The sequence below is a fragment of the Eleginops maclovinus genome, chromosome 4 (assembly GCF_036324505.1).
Source record: "Eleginops maclovinus isolate JMC-PN-2008 ecotype Puerto Natales chromosome 4, JC_Emac_rtc_rv5, whole genome shotgun sequence".
NCBI lineage: Eukaryota > Metazoa > Chordata > Actinopteri > Perciformes > Eleginopidae > Eleginops > Eleginops maclovinus.
In genome coordinates, this window is record NC_086352.1 from 430089 (window position 1) to 455793 (window position 25705).

General features: G+C 45.4%; 1 protein-coding gene and 1 long non-coding RNA gene across 10 annotated transcripts; one reads left to right on the forward strand and one right to left on the reverse strand.

Annotated features, from left to right (window-relative positions):
• Positions 1-121: 121 nt before the first annotated feature.
• Positions 122-24090, reverse strand: ccdc120a (coiled-coil domain containing 120a). 9 transcript variants are annotated; one of them, XR_010165717.1, is made up of 12 exons: positions 23752-24083; positions 13108-13233; positions 12931-13031; positions 12286-12413; positions 12091-12204; positions 11737-11857; positions 11530-11586; positions 11362-11443; positions 9998-10548; positions 1854-2040; positions 1534-1781; positions 122-438 (listed from the first exon to the last, which is right to left on the reverse strand). XR_010165717.1 is itself a non-coding variant. In XM_063882451.1 (11 exons), exons 3-11 carry the CDS (start codon positions 12971-12973, stop codon positions 378-380), a joined length of 1344 nt encoding a protein of 447 aa, XP_063738521.1. In that variant the 5' UTR covers positions 12974-13031; positions 13108-13233; positions 23752-24090; the 3' UTR covers positions 122-377. The 9 variants fall into 9 exon arrangements, 7 of the variants coding, with proteins under 7 accessions (XP_063738521.1, XP_063738517.1, XP_063738516.1 ...); XR_010165716.1 differs by having other exon boundaries at positions 122-1150; XM_063882451.1 differs by lacking the exon at positions 1534-1781 and having other exon boundaries at positions 23752-24090.
• On the forward strand, positions 10550-14843 carry LOC134863770 (uncharacterized). Its single transcript, XR_010165718.1, has 3 exons — positions 10550-11872; positions 12063-12403; positions 13074-14843. It is a non-coding gene; the product is annotated as an uncharacterized LOC134863770 (long non-coding RNA).
• Positions 24091-25705: the final 1615 nt, after the last annotated feature.

A 25705-nucleotide genomic window follows, 5' to 3' on the forward strand; every position in this document is an offset into this window, starting at 1 on the left:
ATAGTTGTAAGGGCTCTCTGAGTTTTCAGGTTTTAATGCAAATATTTAATAACAGTAGTTCATGTATTCACATCGTGTGGCGTTTAGTCTCTGTGGGACAAACTGAAACTGTTTACCTTCATATATTAAAGAGTGCAGAGAGGCTTTATTAAAAACGTGTCGACAGCCCGTCATCATTTACAGAAGACATCCAACAGGAAGAGGGGAACAGTACGACCAAAGAGTCAAAGACATAGAAAAGGGTTTTTATAGAGTGACCCACTGTACAGTGCGCACCTGAACGCATCACAGCAGACAGCAGTGGACTTGAGGGGGCGGATCAAAGACAGCGCAGCAGATTCATGTTTTCATGTCTTCGTGTCTTCTGTATTTTGGTTTCAGCGTCTTTCAAACGTCTCTGAGATTCTGAAGCAGTTTCTCTCTTCAAACGTTTTAAACCTGTTTATTGCAGAGAGAGACAGAGACAGAGGCTCAGTCGGGTTCAGTCGGTTCAGTCAGGGATTACATGACTCAGCGTTCACCTCTGAAGCGTCTGCAGTCGATTTTTAATAAACGGATGCTCTGAGTCTTTGTGGAGTAATCACGAGATAAAGGCCATATTTTAAACATGTAATCCATGACATGTTTGTTCAGTCGTCAGGGCTGGTCTAGTTGTAATCTGATTACATGTGATACCCCACAGCAACATGACAGAAGACTCTGAAACATGAACAGCTGCTGCAGAGTTAAGAGTCCCTGAACACACCTCCGTCCCCTGGTGTGTTTCTGCTTTGGTGTGAGTTAAAAGAGGTGCATGCTGGGACTGTGGTCACATGACGTCACATCCTCAGACTCCTGTCTCTGGAGGTGGTAAATATTCATCTGCCGTCAGAGTCACCATTATTACAGTCACTGTTTCATTCATTCACTGTGTTCAGGTGTCTTAGTACATAGTGCAGTGCATTGTGGGCAATTAAATCAGCCTGTCATGTGACCACAGGGTCCACTGGAGGGGGGGTGTTCTCAGGATTACAGGTAAAGTAAAACACATCACAGAGACATCATAAACAACATCCAGTAATAAAGTGTTGAGTTCAGGGTCCTCTGTATAAAGGAGTTTCAATCTCCTGATTGTCGCTGCTCTCTTATTGCTCTCAGACAGGAAGTTCCTCTAAGGAAAACATTCAGGAGAAACAGAAAATAAACAAAGATCATTACATACACCTGCAGATCCACCTGCAGCTGCACCTGCGCTGTAGCCAATAATTTCATACACCTGTAGCTGGAACTCATACAGCAGGTAATATTCAGTGATCATAACAAGCTCATTAATAAATGTAACGATAACATGTGATTTAGTGCAGAGACTGAATACCTGAATATCACCTGACCTGTCACCTGACCTGTTCACCTGACCTGTTCACCTGACCTGTGTCACCTGATCTGTTAAACCTCCGGTTGGCGGCTGGAGATTCTGTCCGCGTATAAAACCCTGATTTTCTCTAAACTCTTAGAAAAGTGTAAAAAAGTTTTCACATGGCAGCTGAGTTTTACCCAGAATCCCTTGGGGGGCTGAGCAGCAACACCTGGACTGTGACATCATCATCCTGTGAGTGACATCATCATCGGGGCAGGGCTTACAGCTCTGATACTGATTGTCCTGGGGAAACGGCACGGGATTGGTCCGTGTCTCCGCCCCTCTACATCCGGGTAGGTGGAGGAGTCAGACTAAAGTCCCAGGAGATGGCTGCCCTTCCTGTTTCTGAGGGTGGGGGGCCCGAAGGAGGGCAGAGTCAGCACACCTGAAGGGGGGTACTCAGTTAATTATAGTACCTGAGAAGTACCTGTGCAGGTGATCAGTACCTGTTTCCTACCTGGTGTGCAGCGTCTGTCCACTGAAGGTTGCTGAGTGCGGCAGCGTCTTCTTCTGATTGGTCGACTGCTGGATGATGCCGTGCGTCCTGCGCCGGCCTCCCGCCTGACATGTGACCCCCCCATTCACTTTCACCTCGTTCTCGTGGGTGGAGCCTAAGGTGTTCCTCAGGTACCAGTCCCTCAGACCTGTCAATCACACAGCGGGTAAGAGAGGAGGTTAATGTGAAGCAGGTAGCAATGACACTTCCTGCTGTCTGCTAACCAACAGGAGGACAGAAGAACAGGTGAACAGGAGAACAGGTGGGCAGGTGGACAGGTGAAGAGGAGAACTGGAGAAACAGGAGAACAGGAGGACAGGAGAACAGGTGAACAGGAGAACAGGTGAACAGGTGGGCAGGTGGACAGGTGGACAGGTGGACAGGAGAACTGGAGAAACAGGAGAACAGGTGGGCAGGTGGGCAGGTGGGCAGGTGGGCAGGTGGACAGGTGAACAGGTGAATAGGTGAATAGGTGGACAGGTGGACAGGAGAACTGGAGAAACAGGAGAACAGGAGGACAGGAGAACCGGACAACAGGTGGACAAGAGAACAGGACAACAGGAGGACAGGACTACAAGAGAACAGGTGGATATGAGAACAGGTGAACAGGTGTGCAGGTGAAGAGGAGAAGAGGAGAACAGGACAAAAGGAGAACAAGAGAACAGGAGGACAGGTGGACAACAGGTGAAGAGGAGAACAGGACAAAAGGAGGACAGGAGAACAGGTGGACAACAGAACAGGACAACAGGTGAGCAGGTGAAGAGGAGAAGAGGACAAAAGGAGAACAAGAGAACAGGAGAACAGGTGGACAACAGGTGAAGAGGAGAACAGGACAAAAAGAGGACAGGAGAACAGGTGGGCAGGTGGACAGGTGAACAGGAGAACTGGAGAAACAGGAGAACAGGAGGAAAGGAGAACAGGACAACACGTGGACAGGAGAACAGGACAACAGGAGGACAGGACTACAACAGAACAGGTGGATATGAGAACAGGTGGACAAAAGAACAGGACAACAGGTGAAGAGGAGAACAGGAGAACAGGACAAAAGGAGAACAAGAGAACAGGAGAACAGGTGGACAACAGAACAGGACAACAAGTGAACAGGTGAAGAGGAGCAGAGGAGAAGAGGAGAACAGGACAAAAGGAGAACAAGAGAACAGGTGGACAACAGAACAGGACAACAAGTGAACAGGTGAAGAGGAGAAGAGGAGAACAGGACAAAAGGAGAACAGGAGAACAGGACAAAAGGAGAACAGGAGAACAGGACAACAGAACAGGAGAACAGGTGAACAGGACAACAGGAGAACAGGTGAACAGGTGAACAGGTGAACAGGACAACAGGAGAACAGGACAACAGGAGAACAGGAGAACAGGAGAACAGGTGAACAGGACAACAGGAGAACAGGTGGACATGTGAACAGGAAAACTGGAGAACAGGAGGACAGGAGAACAGGTGGATAGGACAACAGGACAACAGGAGGACAGGACTACAAGAGAACAGGTGAAGAGGAGAAGAGGAGAACAGGACAAAAGGAGAACAAGAGAACAGGAGAACAGGTGGACAACAGAACAGGGACAACAGGTGAACAGGTGAAGAGGAGAAGAGGAGAACAGGACAAAAGGAGAACAGGAGAACAGGAGAACAGGTGGACATGTGAACAGGAGAACTGGAGAAACAGGAGAACAGGAAGACAGGACAACAGGTGGATATGAGAACAGGTGAACAGGTGGACAACAGAACAGGACAACAGGTGAACAGGTGAAGAGGAGAAGAGGAGAACAGGACAAAAGGAGAACAAGAGAACAGGAGAAGAGGTGGACAACAGGTGAAGAGGAGAACAGGAGGACAGTAGAACAGGTGGGCAGGTGGACAGGTGAACAGGACAACAGGAGGACAGGACTACAACAGAACAGGTGGATATGAGAACAGGTGGACAACAGAACAGGACAACAGGTGGACAGGTGAAGAGGAGAACAGGAGGCCAGGACTACAATAGAACAGGTGGATATGAGAACAGGTGGACAACAGAACAGGACAACAGGTGAACAGGTGAAGAGGAGAACAGGACAAAAGGAGAACAAGAGAACAGGTGGACAACAGAACAGGACAACAAGTGAACAGGTGAAGAGGAGAAGAGGAGAACATGACAAAAGGAGAACAGGACAACAGGAGAACAGGAGAACAGGTGAACAGGACAACAGGACAACAGGAGAACAGGAGAACATGTGGATATGAGAACTGGAGAACAGGAGAACAGGTGGGCAGGTGGACAGGTGAACAGGACAACAGGAGGACAGGACTACAACAGAACAGGTGGATATGAGAACAGGTGAAGAGGAGAACAGGACAAAAGGAGAACAAGAGAACAGGAGAACAGGTGGACAACAGAACAGGACAACAGGAGAACAGGTGAACAGGACAACAGGACAACAGGACAACAGGAGAACAGGAGAACATGTGGATATGAGAACTGGAGAACAGGAGAACAGGTGAACAGGAGGACAGGTGGACAGGTGAACAGGAGGACAGGTGGACAGGTGAACAGGAGAACTGGAAAAACAGGAGAACAGGAGGACAGGAGGACAGGAGGACAGGAGAACAGGTGAATAGGTGGGCAGGTGGACAGGTGAACAGGAAAACTGGAGAAACAGGAGAACAGGAGGACAGGAGAACAGGACAACAGGAGGACAGGACTACAAGAGAACAGGTGGATATGAGAACAGGTGAACAGGTGGACAGGTGAAGAGGAGAACAGGACAAAAGGAGAACAAGAGAACAGGAGAACAGGTGGACAACAGGTGAAAAGGAGAACAGGAGAACAGGACAAAAGGAGGACAGGAGAACAGGTGGGCAGGTGAGCAGGAGAACTGGAGAAACAGGAGAACAGGAGGACAGGAGAACAGGAGAACAGGAGGACAGGACTACAACAGAACAGGTGGATATGAGAACAGGTAGACAACAGAACAGGACAACATGTGAACAGGTGAAGAGGAGAACAGGAGGCCAGGACTACAATAGAACAGGTGGATATGAGAACAGGTGGACAACAGAACAGGACAACAGGTGGACAGGTGAAGAGGAGAACAGGAGGCCAGGACTACAATAGAACAGGTGGATATGAGAACAGGTGGACAACAGAACAGGACAACAGGTGAACAGGTGAAGAGGTGAAGAGGAGAACAGGACAAAAGGAGAACAAGAGAACAGGAGGCCAGGACTACAATAGAACAGGTGGATATGAGAACAGGTGGACAACAGAACAGGACAACAAGTGAACAGGTGAAGAGGAGAAGAGGAGAACATGACAAAAGGAGAACAGGACAACAGGAGAACAGGAGAACAGGTGAACAGGACAACAGGACAACAGGAGAACAGGAGAACATGTGGATATGAGAACTGGAGAACAGGAGAACAGGTGGGCAGGTGGACAGGTGAACAGGACAACAGGAGGACAGGACTACAATAGAACAGGTGGATATGAGAACAGGTGAAAAGGTGAAGAGGAGAACAGGAGAACAGGACAAAAGGAGAACAAGAGAACAGGAGAACAGGTGGACAACAGAACAGGACAACAGGAGAACAGGTGAACAGGACAACAGGACAACAGGAGAACAGGAGAACATGTGGATATGAGAACTGGAGAACAGGAGAACAGGTGAGCAGGAGGACAGGTGGACAGGTGAACAGGAGGACAGGTGGACAGGTGAACAGGAGAACAGGACAAAAGGAGAACAAGAGAACAGGAGAACAGGTGGACAACAGGTGAAGAGGAGAACAGGAGAACAGGACAAAAGGAGGACAGGAGAACAGGTGGGCAGGTGAGCAGGAGAACTGGAGAAACAGGAGAACAGGAGGACAGGAGAACAGGAGAACAGGAGAACAGGAGGACAGGACTACAACAGGAAAGGTGGATATGAGAACAGGTAGACAACAGAACAGGACAACATGTGAACAGGTGAAGAGGAGAACAGGACAAAAGGAGAACAGGAGAACAGGTGGACAACAGAACAGGAAAACAGGTGAACAGGTGAAAAGGTGAAGAGGAGAACAGGAGAACAGGACAAAAGGAGAACAGGAGAACAGGAGAACAGGACAACAGGAGAACAGGTGAACAGGACAACAGGACAACAGGACAACAGGAGAACAGGAGAACATGTGGATATGAGAACTGGAGAACAGGAGAACAGGAGGACAGGTGGACAGGTGAACAGGAGGACAGGTGGACAGGTGAACAGGAGAACTGGAAAAACAGGAGAACAGGAGGACAGGAGAACAGGAGGACAGGAGAACAGGTGAATAGGTGGGCAGGTGGACAGGTGAACAGGAAAACTGGAGAAACAGGAGAACAGGAGGACAGGACAACAGGACAACAGGAGGACAGGACTACAAGAGAACAGGTGGATATGAGAACAGGTGAACAGGTGGACAGGTGAAGAGGAGAACAGGACAAAAGGAGAACAGGAGAACAGGTGGACAACAGGTGAAGAGGAGAACAGGAGAACAGGACAAAAGGAGGACAGGAGAACAGGTGGGCAGGTGAGCAGGAGAACTGGAGAAACAGGAGAACAGGAGGACAGGAGAACAGGAGAACATGAGAACAGGAGGACAGGACTACAACAGAACAGGACAACATGTGAACAGGTGAAGAGGAGAACAGGACAAAAGGAGAACAGGAGAACAGGTGGACAACAGAACAGGACAACAAGTGAACAGGTGAAGAGGAGAAGAGGAGAACAAGAGAACAGGACAAAATGAGAACAGGAGAACAGGTGAACAGGAGAACATGTGGATATGAGAACAGGAGAACAGGAGGACAGGACTACAACATAACAGGTGGATATGAGTACAGGTGGACAACAGAACAGGACAACATGTGAACAGGTGAAGAGGAGAACAGGACAAAAGGAGAACAAGAGAACAGGAGAACAGGTGAACAACAGAACAGGACAACAAGTGAACAGGAGAAGAGGAGAACAAGACAACAGGTGAACAGGACAAAAGGAGAACAGGACAACAGGAGAACAGGAGAACAGGTGAACAGGAGAACAAGACAACAGGAGAACAGGAGAACAGGTGAACAGGAGAACAGGAGAACACGTGGATATGAGAACTAGAGAACAGGAGAACAGGTGGACAGGAGGACAGGAGAACAGGAGGACAGGAGAACAGGTGAATAGGTGGGCAGGTGGACAGGTGAACATGTGGATATGAGAACTGGAGAACAAGAGAACAGGTGGACAGGTGAACAGGAGGACAGGTGAACAGGTGGACAGGTGAACAGGAGAACTGGAGAAACAGGAGGACAGGAGGACAGGAGAACAGGAGAACAGATGAATAGGTGGGCAGGTGGACAGGTGAACAGGAGAACTGGAGAACAGGAGGACAGGACTACAAGAGAACAGGTGGATATGAGAACAGGTGCACAGGTGGACAACAGAACAGGACAACAGGTGAACAGGTGAAGAGGAGAGGAGGAGAACAGGACAAAAGGAGAACAAGAGAACAGGAGAACAGGTGGACAACAGGTGAAGAGGAGAACAGGACAACAGGAGGACAGGAGAACAGGTGAACAGGTGGGCAGGTGAACAGGAGAACTGGAGAAACAGGAGAACAGGAGGACAACAGGTGAAGAGGATAAGAGGAGAACAGGTGGGCAGGTGGACAGGTGAACAGGAGAACTGGAGAAACAGGAGAACAGGAGGACAACAGAACAGGACAACAGGTGAACAGGTGAAGAGGAGAAGAGGAGGACAGGACAAAATGAGGACAGGAGAACAGGAGAACAGGAGAACAGGTGAACAGGAGAACAGGTGAACAGGAGGACAGGTGAACAGGTGGACAGGTGGACAGGTGGACAGGAGAACAAGACAACAGGAGAATAGGAGAATAGGAGAACAGGTGGACAGGTGGACAGGAGAACACAAGAACAGGAGAACAAGTGGATATGAGAACAGGTGAACATGTGGATATGAAGACCGGAGAACAGGTGAACAGGAGGACAGGTGGACAGGGGAACAGGTGAACATGTGGATATGAAGACAGGAGAACAGGTGAACAGGAGGACAGGTGGACAGGTAGACAGGGGAACAGTAGAACAGATGCACAGGAGGACAGGTGGACAGGAGAACAAGAGAACATGTGGATATGAGAACAGGAGAACAGGTGAAAAGGTGAACAGGAGGACAGGTGAACAGGTGAACAGGAGGACAGGTGAACAGGGGAACAGGCGGACAGCAGGACAGGAGAACAGGAGGACAGGAGAACAGGAGAACAGGAGAACAGGAGAACAGTTAGTTTTAATGTTAGTTTCAGGTGTTAGTTTAGTTTCAGGTGTTAGTTTTAATTTTAGTTTCAGGTGTTAATTTAGTTTCAGGTGTTAGTTTTAATTCCAGGTGTTAGTTTTAATTTTAGTTTCAGGTGTTAGTTTTAGTTTTAGTTTCAGGTGTTAGTTTAGTTTCAGGTGTTAGTTTTAATTTTAGTTTCAGGTGTTAGTTTAGTTTCAGGTGTTAGTTTTAATTCCAGGTGTGAGTTTTAATTTAAGTTTCAGGTGTTAGTTTTAGTTTCAGGTGTTAGTTTAGTTTCAGGTGTGAGTTTTAGTTTCAGGTGTGAGTTTTAAGTTTAGTTTCAGGTGTTAGTTTTAATTCCAGGTGTTAGTTTAGTTTCAGGTGTGAGTTTTAGTTTCAGGTGTGAGTTTTAAGTTTAGTTTCAGGTGTTAGTTTTAATTCCAGGTGTTAGTTTAGTTTCAGGTGTGAGTTTTAGTTTCAGGTGTTAGTTTAGTTTCAGGTGTTAGTTTAATTCCAGGTGTGAGTTTTAGTTTCAGGTGTTAGTTTAGTTTCAGGTGTTAGTTTAATTCCAGGTGTGAGTTTTAATTTTAGTTTCAGGTGTTAGTTTAGTTTCAGGTGTTAGTTTTAGTTTCAGGTGTTAGTTTAGTTTCAGGTGTGAGTTTTAGTTTCAGGTGTTAGTTTAGTTTCAGGTGTTAGTTTAATTCCAGGTGTGAGTTTTAATTTTAGTTTCAGGTGTTAGTTTAGTTTCAGGTGTTAGTTTAGTTTCAGGTGTGAGTTTTAGTTTCAGGTGTTAGTTTAGTTTCAGGTGTTAGTTTAATTTCAGGTGTGAGTTTTAATTTTAGTTTCAGGTGTTAGTTTAGTTTCAGGTGTTAGTTTAGTTTCAGGTGTTAGTTTAGTTTCAGGTGTGAGTTTAGTTTCAGGTGTTAGTTTAATTTCAGGTGTTAGTTTAGTTTCAGGTGTTAGTTTAGTTTCAGGTGTGAGTTTAGTGGTGTTAGTTTAGTTTCAGGTGTTAGTTTTAATTCCAGGTGTGAGTTTTAATTTTAGTTTCAGGTATTAGTTTAGTTTCAGGTGTTAGTTTTAATTCCAGGTGTGAGTTTTAATTTTAGTTTCAGGTATTAGTTTAGTTTCAGGTGTTAGTTTTAATTCCAGGTGTGAGTTTTAGTTTCAGGTGTTAGTTTTAATTTTAGTTTCAGGTGTTAGTTTTAATTCCAGGTGTGAGTTTTAGTTTCAGGTGTTAGTTTTAATTTTAGTTTCAGGTGTGTTTCCCTTTAGAGCAGGGGTGTCCAAACATTTTTCACAGAGGGCCACTTCTACAGGTGAATATCACCTCATAAGTTCAGTTATAAGTTAGCAAAACAAATCAAATGTAGGTGAATAATGCGCAATACTTTAAAACACGTTCAGAAAGAACAGCCTACATCCCGTCTGTCTTCAGGGTTCATTTATTCTGTTGCAGCTCATCCCTTAAAACAGAAGCCTCAGAGTGCTGATAATAACAGTGAATATGAATTTCAAGTTGGTTATAGAAATAAGTTATTGGGTTTTTTTTATCAACTAAGATTTGTTAGAAAATGTTTTACATCCTAAATGACTGAATTTATTTGAAAATTGGGCTCATTAATATATTTTAACATATATATTTGAGAAGTACAATAGAAGACAAGCAAAAGTTAAATTTGTGGGCCATATTGCATGATACTTTTAGAATTTGCTGAGGGCCGATTCAAAATGGCCTGCGGGCCGCATTTGGCCCCCGGGACGTAGTTTGGACACCCCTGAGTGTCACTGTTGATAGTGTACAGGAAGTGGGCGGGGCTTACCCTCCAGAGCGAGTGCTTTATGAAGGCTGCGGGTGGCATCCTCCAGCTGAGCGTCGGGGGGTGTCTGCGGGGGTTGGGGGGGCAGCAGGTGAGGATGGGGGTCAGGCTGGATGGCGGGCAGAGGTGTATTGTGGGTATCGGGGGAGAGGAAGGGCCCGCAGGACTTTGTACGGGTCACTTTGACTCGGCGCTGGTCACCGTGGTGATGGCGGTAAGTGGGCGGGGCTCCGTACAGCTGCTGCGCTGTGATTGGCCGCTGCTGTTTGCCCCACACGTAGTCCAACAGCTCCTCGCTGTAACCTCCCCCTCTCTCCCTCACCCCTTCACTGAGACCGTTACTCCCCCTCCCTCTGGACCCCCCGTTTACCCACAATGCCTCTTGCTCTGGAGGGGCGAGGCGCTCCAGCAGTCCGTCAGAGCTGTGACTCCCCCGCAAACCCCCCTCCCCCTCTGGAGAGTCCTGAGAGTGACGGGGGGGCGGCGGGGGGGGATGGAGGGGGGGCGGATGAGAGGGAGAGAGGGGCTTTTGAGGGGGGGCATGAAGCTCCGCCCTGAAAACAATAAGAGGAGAGTTAGTGAGAGCTAACCACTAGCTAAGAGCTAACTATTAACTGAGCTAACCGCTAACTGACAGCTAACTGCTATCTGAGAGCTAACTATGAACTGAGAGCTAGCTGAGAGCTAACTGTTAACTGAGAGCTAACTGCTAACTGAGCGCTAACTGCTAACTGAGAGCTAACTATTAACTGAGAGCTAACTAAGAGATAACTGCTAACTGAGAGCTAACTATTAACTGAGAGCTAACTGAGAGCTAACTATTAACTGAGAGCTAACTGAGAGCTAACTGCTAACTGAGAGCTAACTATTAACTGAGAGCTAACTGAGAGCTAACTGCTAACTGAGAGCTAACTATTAACTGAGAGCTAACTGAGAGCTAACTGCTAACTGTTAACTGAGAGCTAACTATTAACTGAGAGCTAACTGCTAACTGAGAGCTAACTATTAACTGAGAGCTAACTGAGAGCTAACTGCTAACTGTTAACTGAGAGCTAACTATTAACTGAGAGCTAACTGCTAACTGAGAGCTAACTATTAACTGAGAGCTAACTGCTAACTGAGAGCTAACTATTAACTGAGAGCTAACTGAGAGCTAACTGCTAACTGTTAACTGAGAGATAACTATTAACTGAGAGCTAACTGCTAACTGAGAGCTAACTATTAACTGAGAGCTAACTGAGCTAACTGTTAACTGAGAGCTAACTATTAACTGAGAGCTAACTGCTAACTGAGAGCTACCTGAGAGCTAACTGCTAACTGTTAACTGAGAGCTAACTGTGATTGTGTGTGTGTGTGTTTGTGTGTACCTGTGTCGAGAGCTCCTGGTTTTGTTCTGGTAGAGAGTTTCCCCATGAGTGTTGAGCAGCGGGAGGCGAATCACAGCCTCGTCTGAGAGGTAAAGATTATTTTGTAATAAATAATAAAACTTTAAATAAAAGGTTGCTATGCTAATTACATTTTTGGGTAAGTGTTACCGTTATCCAGTCCTGTAGAGCCTGACGTGGAGCTGCTTTCTGACCTCACTGTGTCATCTTGACACAAACACACACACACAATCATAATTTCAGAATAATGGCAGGAAGATACAGGTTTCCAGAAACAATGATTTCTAATTTCCTGCTAGCTGTGTGTGTGTGTGTGTGTGTGTGTGTGTGTGTGTGTGTGTGTGTGTGTGTGTGTACCTGTGTGGCAGCCTCTGTGTACTGTCCTCTTCCCGTGGTGTGTGTTGTCGGACTCGCTGTGTTTCCTCAGTGCTGCACTGAATAAAGTCTTCTTCAGTTTGGAGCGCTGAGAGTTTTCCTCCTGAAACACACACAGGTCAGCTGACTGCTCAACTGTTTCTGATGAATATCAAATATTTAAATAGGTCAAAAAAAGTACCAAAAAATGTGAATAAAGATTCCAAAATATGTCTTAAAAAGTTCTCAAAAATATGTTTTAAAAGTTTTTTAAATGTAGAAAAGTAAAAATGGAAAATGGATTATCAGCTCATGTCCTAACTTGGCAGGCCTTCAGTTTGAGGTCACACGACTCACCTCGGATCGAGCCTTCCTGTTTCCCTGGCGAGACACCCCCCCCCTCCTCCGGACACAGGGGGGTCTCTCCCCCGCCTGCAGGGGGAAATCTCTGGGCACGGCACCTGTCAGCTCCTGACCAATGAGAGCGCAAAAAACACCTTTACCATCATGTCCATCAGTCTGAGTCTCCTGCAGCTTCAGGCTCTGACTCACCGCCTCCTGCAGACAGATGCATCTCAGCTCGGCCAATCGTGAGCCCAGCAGCGCCTGTAGGCTCCGCCTCCTCTCATGCAGCTCCGCCATTCGCTGCCGCTGCTTCCTGTCCGCACAGGTGAGGGGCTCTGTACAGATAACAGATAACACACAACTACAGGGTCCTGAGAGTAATAGATTACATGTTGCTACAGGGTCCTGAGAGTACACGTTGCTACAGGGTCCTGAGAGTAATAGATTACATGTTGCTACAGGGTCCTGAGAGTACACGTTGCTACAGGGTCCTGAGAGTAATAGATTACATGTTGCTACAGGGTCCTGAGAGTACACGTTGCTACAGGGTCCTGAGAGTAATAGATTACATGTTGCTACAGGGTGCTGAGAGTAATAGATTACACGTTGCTACAGGGTCCTGAGAGTAATAGATGAGAGTAATAGATTACATGTTGCTACAGGGTCCTGAGAGTAATAGATTACATGTTGCTACAGGGTGCTGAGAGTAATAGATTACATGTTGCTACAGGGTGCTGAGAGTAATAGATTACATGTTGCTACAGGGTGCTGAGAGTAATAGATTACATGTTGCTACAGGGTCCTGAGAGTAATGGATTACATGTTGTTATGATTATGAACATGATTCCTCACCAGAGATGAGTTGACCTTTGATCTCCATGCCGGGGTTTCCCATGTGACCCCTCCCCCTCTGTCCTCCCTGCTGAACTCCTGCTCGCCCCGCCACACACTCTCTCACCTACAGCACATTCAATTAAACTTTATTGTTCCCTTAGAACAACGTGAACAGCTGTTTGAGTCATCAATGACCTCACCTGGTGACCGGGTTCATAAGCGCTCTAACAGTTCACAGCTGTTAGCTGCTAACTGTTAGCTGCTAGCTGCAGTTCCCCGGCTGGCCTGCAGAGGGAGTTTACCGTCTTCAAAACCTCTGACCTGATGAGAACAACAGAAGAGAAGAGGAAGACCAATCAGAAGACAGGAACACAGAGGCCTCATCAGCTGATCACTGGTTCATCAACAGAAGGGAAAACTGTCAGGGACTACTTTCAGCAGCGGATTAATCCACATCTGGTGCTCTGAGTGTTGCTGTCAGCAGGATGGTGTGTGAAGGAGATGATGAAGAGAAAGTATGAAGCTCTGTGAAGAGTTTAAAAAACACACTCAGTACTCACACACACACTGTGAGCTGATGTGTGTGTGAGAAATATTTTCTGAATCCTGTGGAGGCCAAACTGCAGGGAAGTGAGATTCATCCTCTCTGACTGATTTCTGATCCTCTGAAGAATGCAGAACCAGTACAGACAGGCCTGACACACACACACACACACACACACACACACAGTCTTATCCGTGGTCTGCCTGTCTGCAGCTCAGACAGTCAACAGGTGAGATGCTGCTCTCTCATTGGCTGCTGTAATATTTTAAGTGAAATAATAAACACAGATAAAACAGGAAGTGACATCATGAGGCGATGAAAAGTTAGATACGAAGTTTTCATCCTGATTAGGTGTTTGTTTGTGTGTGTGTGTGTGAAGTTTAGTTTCTGACTGAGAGAACGACCCTGAGAATAGGAAGTGAGCCCAGCAGGAGACAGGAAGAAGGAAACGAGCAAAAAAAAGGAAAGTTGGTTCCCACACACACACACACACACACACACACACACACACACACGAATAGTTAAACCCTGTATTGTCTTTAGCTTTCAGCACCTGCAGTGTGTGTGTGTGTGTGTGAGAGAGAGTTTTGGATATTGCTTGTATCTTATCTCTGCAGTCAGAGGACAGGGAGTCATGAAGACCTTTCATATATCCCATAATGATATTACAGGTGTCCCTCTGTTGAACACAGAGCTGTCCTCTGTCTCTGTCCTATGTCTCTGTCCTGTCTCTGTCTCTGTCTTCTGTCCTCTGTTTCTGTCCTCTTTCTCTGTTTCTGTCCTCTGTCCTGTCTCTGTCCTCTGTCTCTGTCCTCTGTCCTATGTCTCTGTCCTCTGTTTCTGTCTTCAGTCTCTGTCCTCTGTCCTGTCTCTGTCCTCTTTCTCTGTCCTCTGTCTCTGTCCTCTGTCCTGTCTCTGTCCTCTGTCTCTGTCCTCAGTCTCTGTCCTGTCTCTGTCCTCTTTCTCTGTTTCTGTCCTCTGTCCTGTCTCTGTCCTCTGTCTCTGTCTTCTGTCCTCTGTCTCTGTCCTCGGTCTCTGTCCTCTGCAGAGGGTTTAATAACGAGTCTGTGCTCACTGATCCGGAGTCAGTTTGATAAATAAAGAACTCGTGTTTAACTGATTTTTTAGTTTTTGAATATCGAACTGAGCCTGAGCTGTCAACAGGGCCGGATTTAAACCTGCAGGGAAATCAAACACATTAATAATTGATAAAGTAAAATATATGTTCTATAGACACAGTGAGCAGCTCGGGTTAAATACCTGCAGAGAAGAGCCGGAGGCAAGCAGGGTTAACCCGGGATAAAGTGAGGATAAACCCGGGATAAACCCGGGATAAAGTGAGGATGAAGTGAGGATGAACCCGGGATAAAGTGAGGATAAACCCGGGATAAAGTGAGGATGAACCCGGGATAAAGTGAGGATGAAGTGAGGATGAACCCGGGATAAAGTGAGGATAAACCCGGGATAAAGTGAGGATGAACTCGGGATAAAGTGAGGATGAAATGAGGATGAACCCGGGATAAAGTGAGGATGAACTCGGGATAAAGTGAGTATGAAATGAGGATGAACCCGGGATAAAGTGAGGATGAACTCGGGATAAAGTGAGTATGAAATGAGGATGAACCCGGGATAAAGTGAGGATGAACCCGGGATAAAGTGAGGATGAACTCGGGATAAAGTGAGGATGAAATGAGGATGAACCCGGGATAAAGTGAGGATGAACTCGGGATAAAGTGAGGATGAAATGAGGATGAACCCGGGATAAAGTGAGGATGAACCCGGGATAAAGTGAGGATGAACCCGGGAAAAAGTGAGGATGAACCCGGGATAAAGTGAGGATGAAGTGAGGATGAACCCGGGATAAAGTGAGGATGAAGTGAGGATGAACCCGGGATAAAGTGAGGATGAACCCGGGATAAAGTGAGGATGAACCCGGGATAAAGTGAGGATGAAATGAAGATAAACCCGGGATAAAGTGAGGATGAACCCGGGATAAAGTGAGGATGAACCCAGGATAAAGTGAGGATGAAATGAGGATAAACCCGGGATAAAGTGAGGATGAACCCGGGAAAAAGTGAGGATGAACCCGGGATAAAGTGAGGATGAACCCGGGATAAAGTGAGGATGAACCCGGGATAAAGTGAGGATGAAATGAAGATAAACCCGGGATAAAGTGAGGATAAACCCGGGATAAAGTGAGGATGAACCCGGGAAAAAGTGAGGATGAACCCGGGATAAAGTGAGGAGGAACCCGGGATAAAGTGAGGATAAACCCGGGATAAAGTGAGGATGAAACCGTGAGGATGAACTCGGGATAAAGTGAGGATGAAATGAGGATAAACCCGGGATAAAGTGAGGACGAACCCGGGATACAGTAAGGATGAAATGAAGATAAACCCGGGATAAAGTGAGGATGAACCCGGGATAAAGTGAGGATGAACCCGGGATAAAGTGAGGATGAACCCGGGATGAAATGAGGATAAACCCGGGATAAAGTGAAGATGAACCCGGGATAAAGTGAGGATGAACCTGGGATGAAATGAGGATGAACCCGGGATAAAGTGAGGATGAAATGAGGATAAACCCGGGATAAAGTGAAGATGAACCCGGGATAAAGTGAGGGTGAAATGAGGATGAACCCGGGATAAAGTGAGGATGAAATGAGGATAAACCCGGGATAAAGTGAGGACGAACCCGGGATACAGTGAGGATGAAATGAAGATAAACCCGGGATAAAGTGAGGATGAACCCGGGATAAAGTGAGGATGAACCCGGGATAAAGTGAGGATGAACCCGGGATAAAGTGAGGATGAAATGAGGATAAACCTGGGATAAAGTGAGGATGAACCCGGGATAAAGTGAGGATGAACCCGGGATAAAGTGAGGATGAACCCGGGATAAAGTGAGGATGAACCCGGGATAAAGTGAGGATGAAATGAAGATAAACCCGGGATAAAGTGAAGATGAACCCGGGATAAAGTGAGGATGAAATGAGGATGAACCCGGGATAAAGTGAGGATGAAATGAGGATAAACCCGGGATAAAGTGAGGATGAACCCGGGATAAAGTGAGGATGAACCCGGGATAAAGTGAGGATGAACCCGGGATAAAGTGAGGATGAAATGAGGATGAACCCGGGATAAAGTGAGGATGAAATGAGGATAAACCCGGGATAAAGTGAGGATGAACCCGGGATACAGTGAGGATGAAATGAGGATAAAGTGAGGATGAAATGAGGATGAACCCGGGATAAAGTGAGGATGAAATGAGGATGAACCCGGGATAAAGTGAGGATGAACCCGGGATGAAATGAAGATAAACCCGGGATAAAGTGAAGATGAACCCGGGATAAAGTGAGGATGAAATGAGGATGAACCCGGGATAAAGTGAGGATGAAATGAGGATAAACCCGGGATAAAGTGAGGATGAACCCGGGATACAGTGAGGATGAAATGAGGATAAAGTGAGGATGAAATGAGGATGAACCCGGGATAAAGTGAGGATGAAATGAGGATAAACCCGGGATAAAGTGAGGATAAACCCGGGATAAAGTGAGGATGAAATGAGGATAAACCCGGGATAAAGTGAGGATGAACCCGGGATAAAGTGAGGATGAAATGAAGATAAACCCGGGATAAAGTGAAGATGAACCCGGGATAAAGTGAGGATGAAATGAGGATAAACCCGGGATAAAGTGAGGATGAACCCGGGATAAAGTGAGGATGAAATGAGGATAAACCCGGGATAAAGTGAGGATGAAATGAGGATGAACCCGGGATAAAGTGAGGATGAAATGAGGATAAACCCGGGATAAAGTGAGGATGAACCCGGGATAAAGTGAGGATGAAATGAGGATAAACCCGGGATAAAGTGAGGATGAACCCGGGATACAGTGAGGATGAAATGAGGATAAAGTGAGGATGAAATGAGGATGAACCCGGGATAAAGTGAGGATGAAATGAGGATAAACCCGGGATAAAGTGAGGATAAACCCGGGATAAAGTGAGGATGAAATGAGGATAAACCCGGGATAAAGTGAAGATGAACCCGGGATAAAGTGAGGATGAAATGAGGATGAACCCGGGATAAAGTGAGGATGAAATGAGGATAAACCCGGGATAAAGTGAGGATGAAATGAGGATAAATCCGGGATAAAGTGAGGATGAACCCGGGATACAGTGAGGATGAACCCGGGATACAGTATGAAGATATCCCTTGTTATTGTTGAACAACAGGTCCAGGTGTTTCTGTTTCTGCTGCAGCGGCTCTCTGAGCTCACCAGACTCTCCGTCAAGTTACCTGTGTTCAACACGTCACATCTGCTACAGGATTCCAAAATAAAAGGTCTGCTCTTATCTTACTCGGACTGCTGTGAAAATAAAACCCTTTCAGCAGTTAGACCTCGATGATATTAAGATGATGTTGTTGGAAAGCAGAGCCAAATGAGATCCACTTAACTCATGTAGCTGCTTTATTTTGAAACATATCAGATCTCTTATTTTGAAATATAGATGCTGTTTAACTTAAGCAGCAAAAACATTGGTATAAATGTAGTAAAACATAATGTAATATAATAATCCTTTTCTTTAAACTCAACAAACTGCAGCTTCTTAACTTTCAAATGAAGAATAAAATACTTTTCAGGTGATTTATTAAGAATAAGATAAGGAGAACTGGCGGAGCTATTCTCTGTCCTCCTGTGGAGAGGTGAGACACACTGTCTCACTGCTGACATTAGCAGGACAAAACACACACACGCACACACACACACACACACACACACACACACACACACACACACACACACACACACACACACACACACACACACACACACACACACACACACACACACACACACACACACACACACACACACACACACACACACACACACACACACACACACACACACACGTGACAGAAATGGGAACACATTAAGAATTGATGCTGCCTCTGTGCCTTTGAGCCAAACACACTCACAACCAGTGGCGGCTGGCCCATAGAGGGAGATGGGGTGCCGCCCTCCCTAAACCACACGCACAAACATTATTATTAATAATAAAAATACAAATAATTGATTATATAAATTGTCAATATCTGTGTGTTAAAAATATGGAATGCACCAGAAACAGAAACATGTGTAAAACATGATTTAATATAATTTGGGTAACATATATGCTTCTCCTAGTACACTGTATGACTGAAAAACTGTGCTGGGGCTAAAGAGAAACCGCCCCACGGGGGTGGGTCTGTTGCAGGTTAGCCAATTGCTGATTCAAGATATGAACGTCTGTCATAAAATGTAGCGAATCAGCTTCATCAAAACTTCTTCCGGAGGGGCTGTTTCAGAATAGCCCCAGGCCATAAATGTATAAAGAGGCTCCTGAAGCTCAGGACCAGACACTGTAGGCGCCATTTAACTACGACAACAATGGCGAGCCTGAACACTACCCCAAGACTCAACCCGGTCCCTAACTTGGTGAAATCTCTCATTCAAGAGCCGTTTGAGAGAAGAAGTTTGGCGGACAAACTTCAGGTGAAAGAGCTGGGCCCAGATCAAACTGATATCGCCATCAAACAGCAGGCTAGTGACAAAGGGAAGCCGTATATGTGAGGTTTCTCTCGTAGCTGGTACACAAGAAAGAGGGGGACAGATGTAGCATGGACAGCAACTGGAGAGAGGGATATGAAGCACCTGTCTGAGAAAGTGAGGAAGCATGAGAACACCAGGGCACACATGGACAATTCTATGAAGCTAGCCATGCTAGGCACAGCGAACATTGCTATGCAGCTGCACGACGGCCACAGGATTTGTGAGGAAACACACTGAGGAGGTGGATAAAACCTGGCATATTTTAGGCAAAATAATCCATTGTGTCAAGTGTTGTGGTGCTTTTGAGTTGGCTTTGTGTGGGCATGACGAGACAGAATCTTCAGTCAACCCTGGTATTTTAAGGGGATTGGTGGATTTAGTTTCCTCCCTGGACACTGTGCTGGAGGAGCACTTGAAGACCGCCACCGTGTTAAAGGCACGTCAAAGACGGTACAAAACGAGCTGTTGGACAGCATGTTGTCGGTGCTGAGGGATTACATTCTGCAGGAGGTAAACAGCGCGGATTTTATCGCCATTCAAGCCGACGGACGTATCCACCTACTGCCAGCTGGTGCTTGTGCTACGCTACATCGGAATGCAGCGTAAGGTAATGGATGTGTACGGGAATGCACACTACGTGCACTGCTATGCGCATCAGCTGAACCTCATAATGCAGCAGGCAGCATCACACATCCCCAGGATCTGCACTTTCTTTGCAGACATTGGTGGATTTTCTGCCTTCTTCTCCAGGTCACCAAAGCGAACCGCAGTGCTCGACCAAGTGGTGTCGCACAGACTCCCCAGAGCTTCTACAACACGGTGGAACTTCCACAATAAACACTGTACGAACAAACGGATGACCTGCTCAAGTGTTTCCAGACCATCAGGGAGGACTCTGTGAGCTTTGACCCTGTAACTGTCCTAGAGGCTGGGGGCTTTGTGAGGATGCTTGAAGACGAGGCTTTCTGTTTTTTCCTGGAATTGTTCCACAGGATCATGCCACATGTGGACATGCTATTCAACCAGCTGCAGAAGAGGACCATCGACCCCGTCTTGATTAAAGGACTTGTCCAGAAGTTCACAGACAGCATGCAAACACTCGGGTAAATAACTGGCTGACAAAGTTTTTAGAAAACAGCAGTTCCTCACTTCCAACAGTCTAAATGTGCCGTGTCATCAAAGTTAAGCTGCAACAACTAATCGACGAGTCATTGTTCGACGCCAAATTTGGTTGTCGACACGTCGTATTATTTAAGCAACCTAGGCATTTAACTCATGACTCATTAGAACACACGCAAATGAAATTGCAATAGAGTTGGAAACCCACCCTCATTTTGTATGCTGTGGATAAGCATTTTACTGCTTCCGGTTCTGAAGTGTCCCTCTTCCCTCATGTTAACGTTGTAAATTCACACGGTCACCTCGCCTACCTAACTTTACTTAGCTCTGCATGACTGCACGTATGCTAAATAGATAGGAAGATAGATACATACCGTAGATAATGAGTGTAAACATCACTGATTATAAATCATTCATTTGTCAGATAAAATCAATAGAATTGATTAATGTAAGTCTACAATAACTATGCCTCATAGTTTTCTATTTTCATTTTGCCATTTTAGAAGTTCACAGCAAAGGCGTGTGGATGACTTCGTCCTGCGTAGAGGCGTCTGCACCCCTCAAATGGACCGACTCCTCACTGACAGCGTTCTAAACATGCTGGTCTACGACATCAGGCCAATGTCAACGGTGGAATGCGAGGGTTAATCGTCGACTAATCAAAAAAATTATCTACTGACTAGTCGACTACTAAAATAATCGTTAGTTGCAGCCCTACATCAAAGTGATGAATATCATGCATCACATTTATATTTGTTTTAGTATTTAAAAAGGAAAGAGAAGAGACTCTCAGATGTGGATAATAATGCAGGTAAAGTAGTTAATAAACACAGTTTGAAATAACAAAGCCGCAGGGTTCAAAGCTTGTGCAAAAAGTAGCGGCTTATAGTCCGGAAATTACGGTACTATTTTTGTAGATTCCAGGTTTGTCAGAGCAGTTACAAAAAGGACAAGGCATCCTCACATGTCACAGAACATATGTGGTGTCTTTATTGAAATGCCACTCTAAACCTTGCTTTCTTGTGGAAACCAATAGAGAGTGAAAGATCAGGAGATGGAAACATGCTATGAAGTACAATCAGGAGTAGTGCTGTTACAACCTTAGTAGTCATATACTGGACTTGGAAATAGGCATTTGTTCAGCATCCCTTTCACAGCTTTATTGCAATTTTAGATAATGGTACATCTTTTACAGGTTTGTGATACCATCCTGATGCCCGCCAAGGAGCGGTTCTCCTTCACCCAGCACCTCCTCAGCGCAACACTGCTGCATGGAGAGATGTTCCCACAACACAGTGTGAAGTTCCCTGAAGCAGCACTTGAAACGACAGTGCAGACGTACCCCGTGTTGAACAAGGCCAAGCTCAAAACAGAACTGTCCCTCCTCTGTGATAACAGTGAGTTCAATGCTTGCAGTGGTGCAGTGTCTCTTTTCCAGTTTTCATGGAGAACAACCTTCAGAGCACTTTCACAGAGACTGTCAGTCTTCTCCGGAGCCTCATCACCACACCCATGACAACAGCTGAATCTGAGAGCTGCTTCTCTACTTTGAAGAGGATCGAGACCTTCCTGAGAAACACCATGACACCGGATCGCCTCAACGCTCTGGCTATGCTCTCCATGGAGAACAAACATGTCAGGGACATTCCTGAATTGAATAAGAAGGTCATTGAGAGGTTTGCCACAAGGAAGGACAGAAGAGCAAAGTTCCTCTACAAATAAACTGTAAAAAATCATGCACGTTTTCTCACCAGTATGGCTAATGCCATTGTTTTTAAGTTGTTGTTCATAGTCCTCAGTCTCAAATGCTTCAATTGTTTATGGAGGCATTCCAATGTAACACTGTTAAATTAACACTGAAAAGCCCTGGTTTTTGCATTAAGTCATACTGGGATGTTTGCTTAAATTGATTACATGTGGCACAGCCCTACCTAGAAAGAAAACCAACCAGCCGCCACTGCTCACAACTGTGTGTGTGTGTGTGTGTGTGTGTGTGTGTGTGTGTGTGTGTGTGTGTGTGTGTGTGTGTGTGTGTGTGTGTATGTGTGTGTGAGAGATATGAATGTAGGTCAGGCTGCAGATTCTCCGCATGGCAACAATGTAGACAATCCTAACTCTTAGTGCTCGCCTCTGATTGGCTGAGAGCTCCACTCGAGTAACCAATAACCTTTCAACCCTCAGGCTGCTGTGTGTGTGTGTGTGTGTGTGTGTGTGTGTGTGTGTGTGTGTGTGTGTGTGTGTGTGTGTGTGTGTGTGTGTGTGTGTGAGAGAGACTGGTGGCATCCGGCTGACATCACAAATGAGTGGGCGGAGTCAGACACAAACAGATTGGGTCATCATTTCTTATTAAATAATAAAACGTTTGAACAGACAGGAGTCAAACTACATGTCCCAGAGTGCAATGCTCCCAGAGCCGTCCAATCGCAGAACAGCACACTCTGTTGCCGGGCAGCAGTGAGATCAAAGCTCTGAGTTTCATTCTGAATATGATGTAACTGACGAGCGGTCTCCATAGCAACACCCGCTAGGCTCATGGGTACTGTAGTCTTTACAGGCGGTACACTTGAGACATAAATATGAAGTACAAATATAAGTCATTATTAAAATATCTACACATAAAATAATACTAGGTTTTATATGACATAATTGAGTAGAAATGAAACTATACTGTAGTAAAATATGAAGGTATAATATTATTATGTGAGGCCCACTTCAGAGGGGCCCGGGCGGTCCTGAGGCTGACCAACACAGCGCATGTGAGCTGTGTAGATGTTATCAAATACATGAACACACAGACTGAAGCCACAGCAGGACGTGTTGTTATATCAGTGAGACCCTTTGTAATGTGTGCCACGCTATCTAGAGTCCCTCAGAAACACGCTGCGCACAAAGTACCACCCGACTGCAGGATGAGTTTAAACAGCACACAGACTCCTGGTGACTGATCCATCAAACTACAGGACTGAGAATATTAAAATACAAATCAGCTGAAATAATAAAAACATCGACGCAAACAGAGATCCTGCGGCCAGGGTCCTCTCAGGGTCTGCCTCTGAGGCTGCTGTGTCTATATTCACAGGTAAAACACCAGGTAAAACCAAGGGAGGCTTCCTAATGATGCTAATGAGTTACCATGGTTACCAAGTTTCACCATCAGCAAGTTCAGCTTTCTGCACACACGCACACTGTGTTTCGCAGAGGCACGTGGCGCTGGGTGTGGACAGCACATAATAACAACACTAATGACAAACTGAACTTCCTTTGTGTTTCATCACAGACTAAAAGACTGTTGGAGAATTTAAACATCAGAGAGGCAGCTCCGCGCGCTAACGACCAACAGCAGCCCTCAGCCCCGCCCGCTAAGGACCAATAGGAGCCCTCAGCTCCGCGCGCTATGGACCAACAGCAGCCCTCAGCCCCGCGCGCTAACGACCAACAAGAGATAAATTAATATCTCATTAAAGGTGAATTAAGAGTTCTACCTGAAGCCGAATTAAACAGTAGCTATGTGCACGCGCAGCTCGGTCCCGCTCCGGTGCACACACATTAAAATGATGAACTTTCAGAGTCCGGTTCCTACCGTAGACTGGCTCGTACCTGCAGCTGCTCCGGGACTGGAACCTGCGGTCACATGATCCGGAACTAGAACCTGCAGCTCCGCTTAGTTGATTGGCTGCACGGATCGATCATCGCAGATCGATGAGAAAGAAGATCTTCCTCTTCCTCCTCCTCTTCCTCTCTGTCCACTGAGGAGGCAACAGGCGCGCACACTGAGCCATGGGCACGCGCACGCCCATGCGCACACACTCGCGACCTTAAACGTGAAGCGGTGTGTTTTAAAGAAAATACACTTTAAGGAGGAAGACGTCTTATTTTGAAAATCCACTTTTAGATAATGGTACATCTTTCACAGGTTTGTGATACCATCCTGATGCCCGCCAAGGAGCGGTTCTCCTTCACCCAGCACCTCCTCAGCGCAACACTGCTGCATGGATATATATATATATATATATACATATACATATATAAATACATATATATATACATATACATATATATACATATATACGTATATATACATATATATATGTATATATACATATATATATGTATATATACATATATATATGTATATATACATATATATATGTATATATACATATATATATGTATATATACATATATATATGTATATATACATATATATATATACACATATACATATATAAATACATATATATATGTATACATATACATATATAAATACATATATATATATATGTATTTATATATGTAGATATAGATATATATATATATATAAATACATATATATATATATGTATTTATATATGTAGATATAGATATATATACATATATAAATACATATATATATATATGTATATATTTATATATGTATATATATAAATATATACATATATGATTACTCTATAATACCGGTACCTTTTCTTTAAAGTCATTGGAAATGAATGTTTAAAACAGTGCTCAGTGTAAAGGAGTACCCCCTCCCTTTGAAAAGTAACATTTTAAACAATATCTCAATGCAAGAACGGAAGGGAACAAGGAATGTGTGTGAATGTGAACGTGTATGCGTGTGTGTGTGTATGCGCTGCAGCATGTGACAGAGCCGGTCAGTGACAGAACACAAAAACAATTTCCAAAATGTTGACCAGCCCAAGTTTAATATAACGTGTTTAACTTCTAACATGAAAGTGAGGTTAATCATATATCTTAGATTACACATGTTTCACTTTTACTCAAATAAGAGCGATGCAGAATGAGTACAGCCCACAACACAAACTACTACACATCTAGTACTGTGTTCGGCCTCCATGATTTTTAATGGCAGCACCAAGTCTTCTAGGCATGGAAAGAACAAGTTGGAAACATTTTTGCCGAAACAATCTTTTTCCACTCTTCAAGAATGACCTCTTTTAGAGACTGGATGCTGGATGGAGAGTGATGCTCAACTTGTCTCTTCAGAATTCCCCATAGCTGTTCAATTGGGTTCAGATCAGGAGACATACTTGGCCACTGATTCCCTTTCACCCTGTTCTTCTTCAGAAATCCAACAGTGGCCTTAGATGTGTGTTTAGGATCATTGTCATGTTGGAAAAGTGCACGACGACCAAGGGCACGGAGTGATGGTAGCATCTTCACCATCATCATCACCTGTCCCACCATGAGCTCTTCGAACCCCTCCAATCTGGTTTTAGAACCCACCATAGCACTGAGACTGCCCTCAACAAAATCACTAATGACCTTCTGCTTGCTGCAGACAATGGCCTCATCTCCATCCTCATCCTCATTGACCTTTCTGCAGCTTTTGATACATTCTCCCACACCATCCTTCTCCACCGCCTCTCTGAGCTCATCGGGCTCAGTGGTTCAGCACTGTCCTGGTTCCGGTCCTACCTCACAGACCGGAAACAATTCATCACCCTAAATGGCTCCAACTCTCATACAGCTCCCGTCAACCATGGCGTGCACCAGGGCTCTGTGCTAGGTCCTCTGCT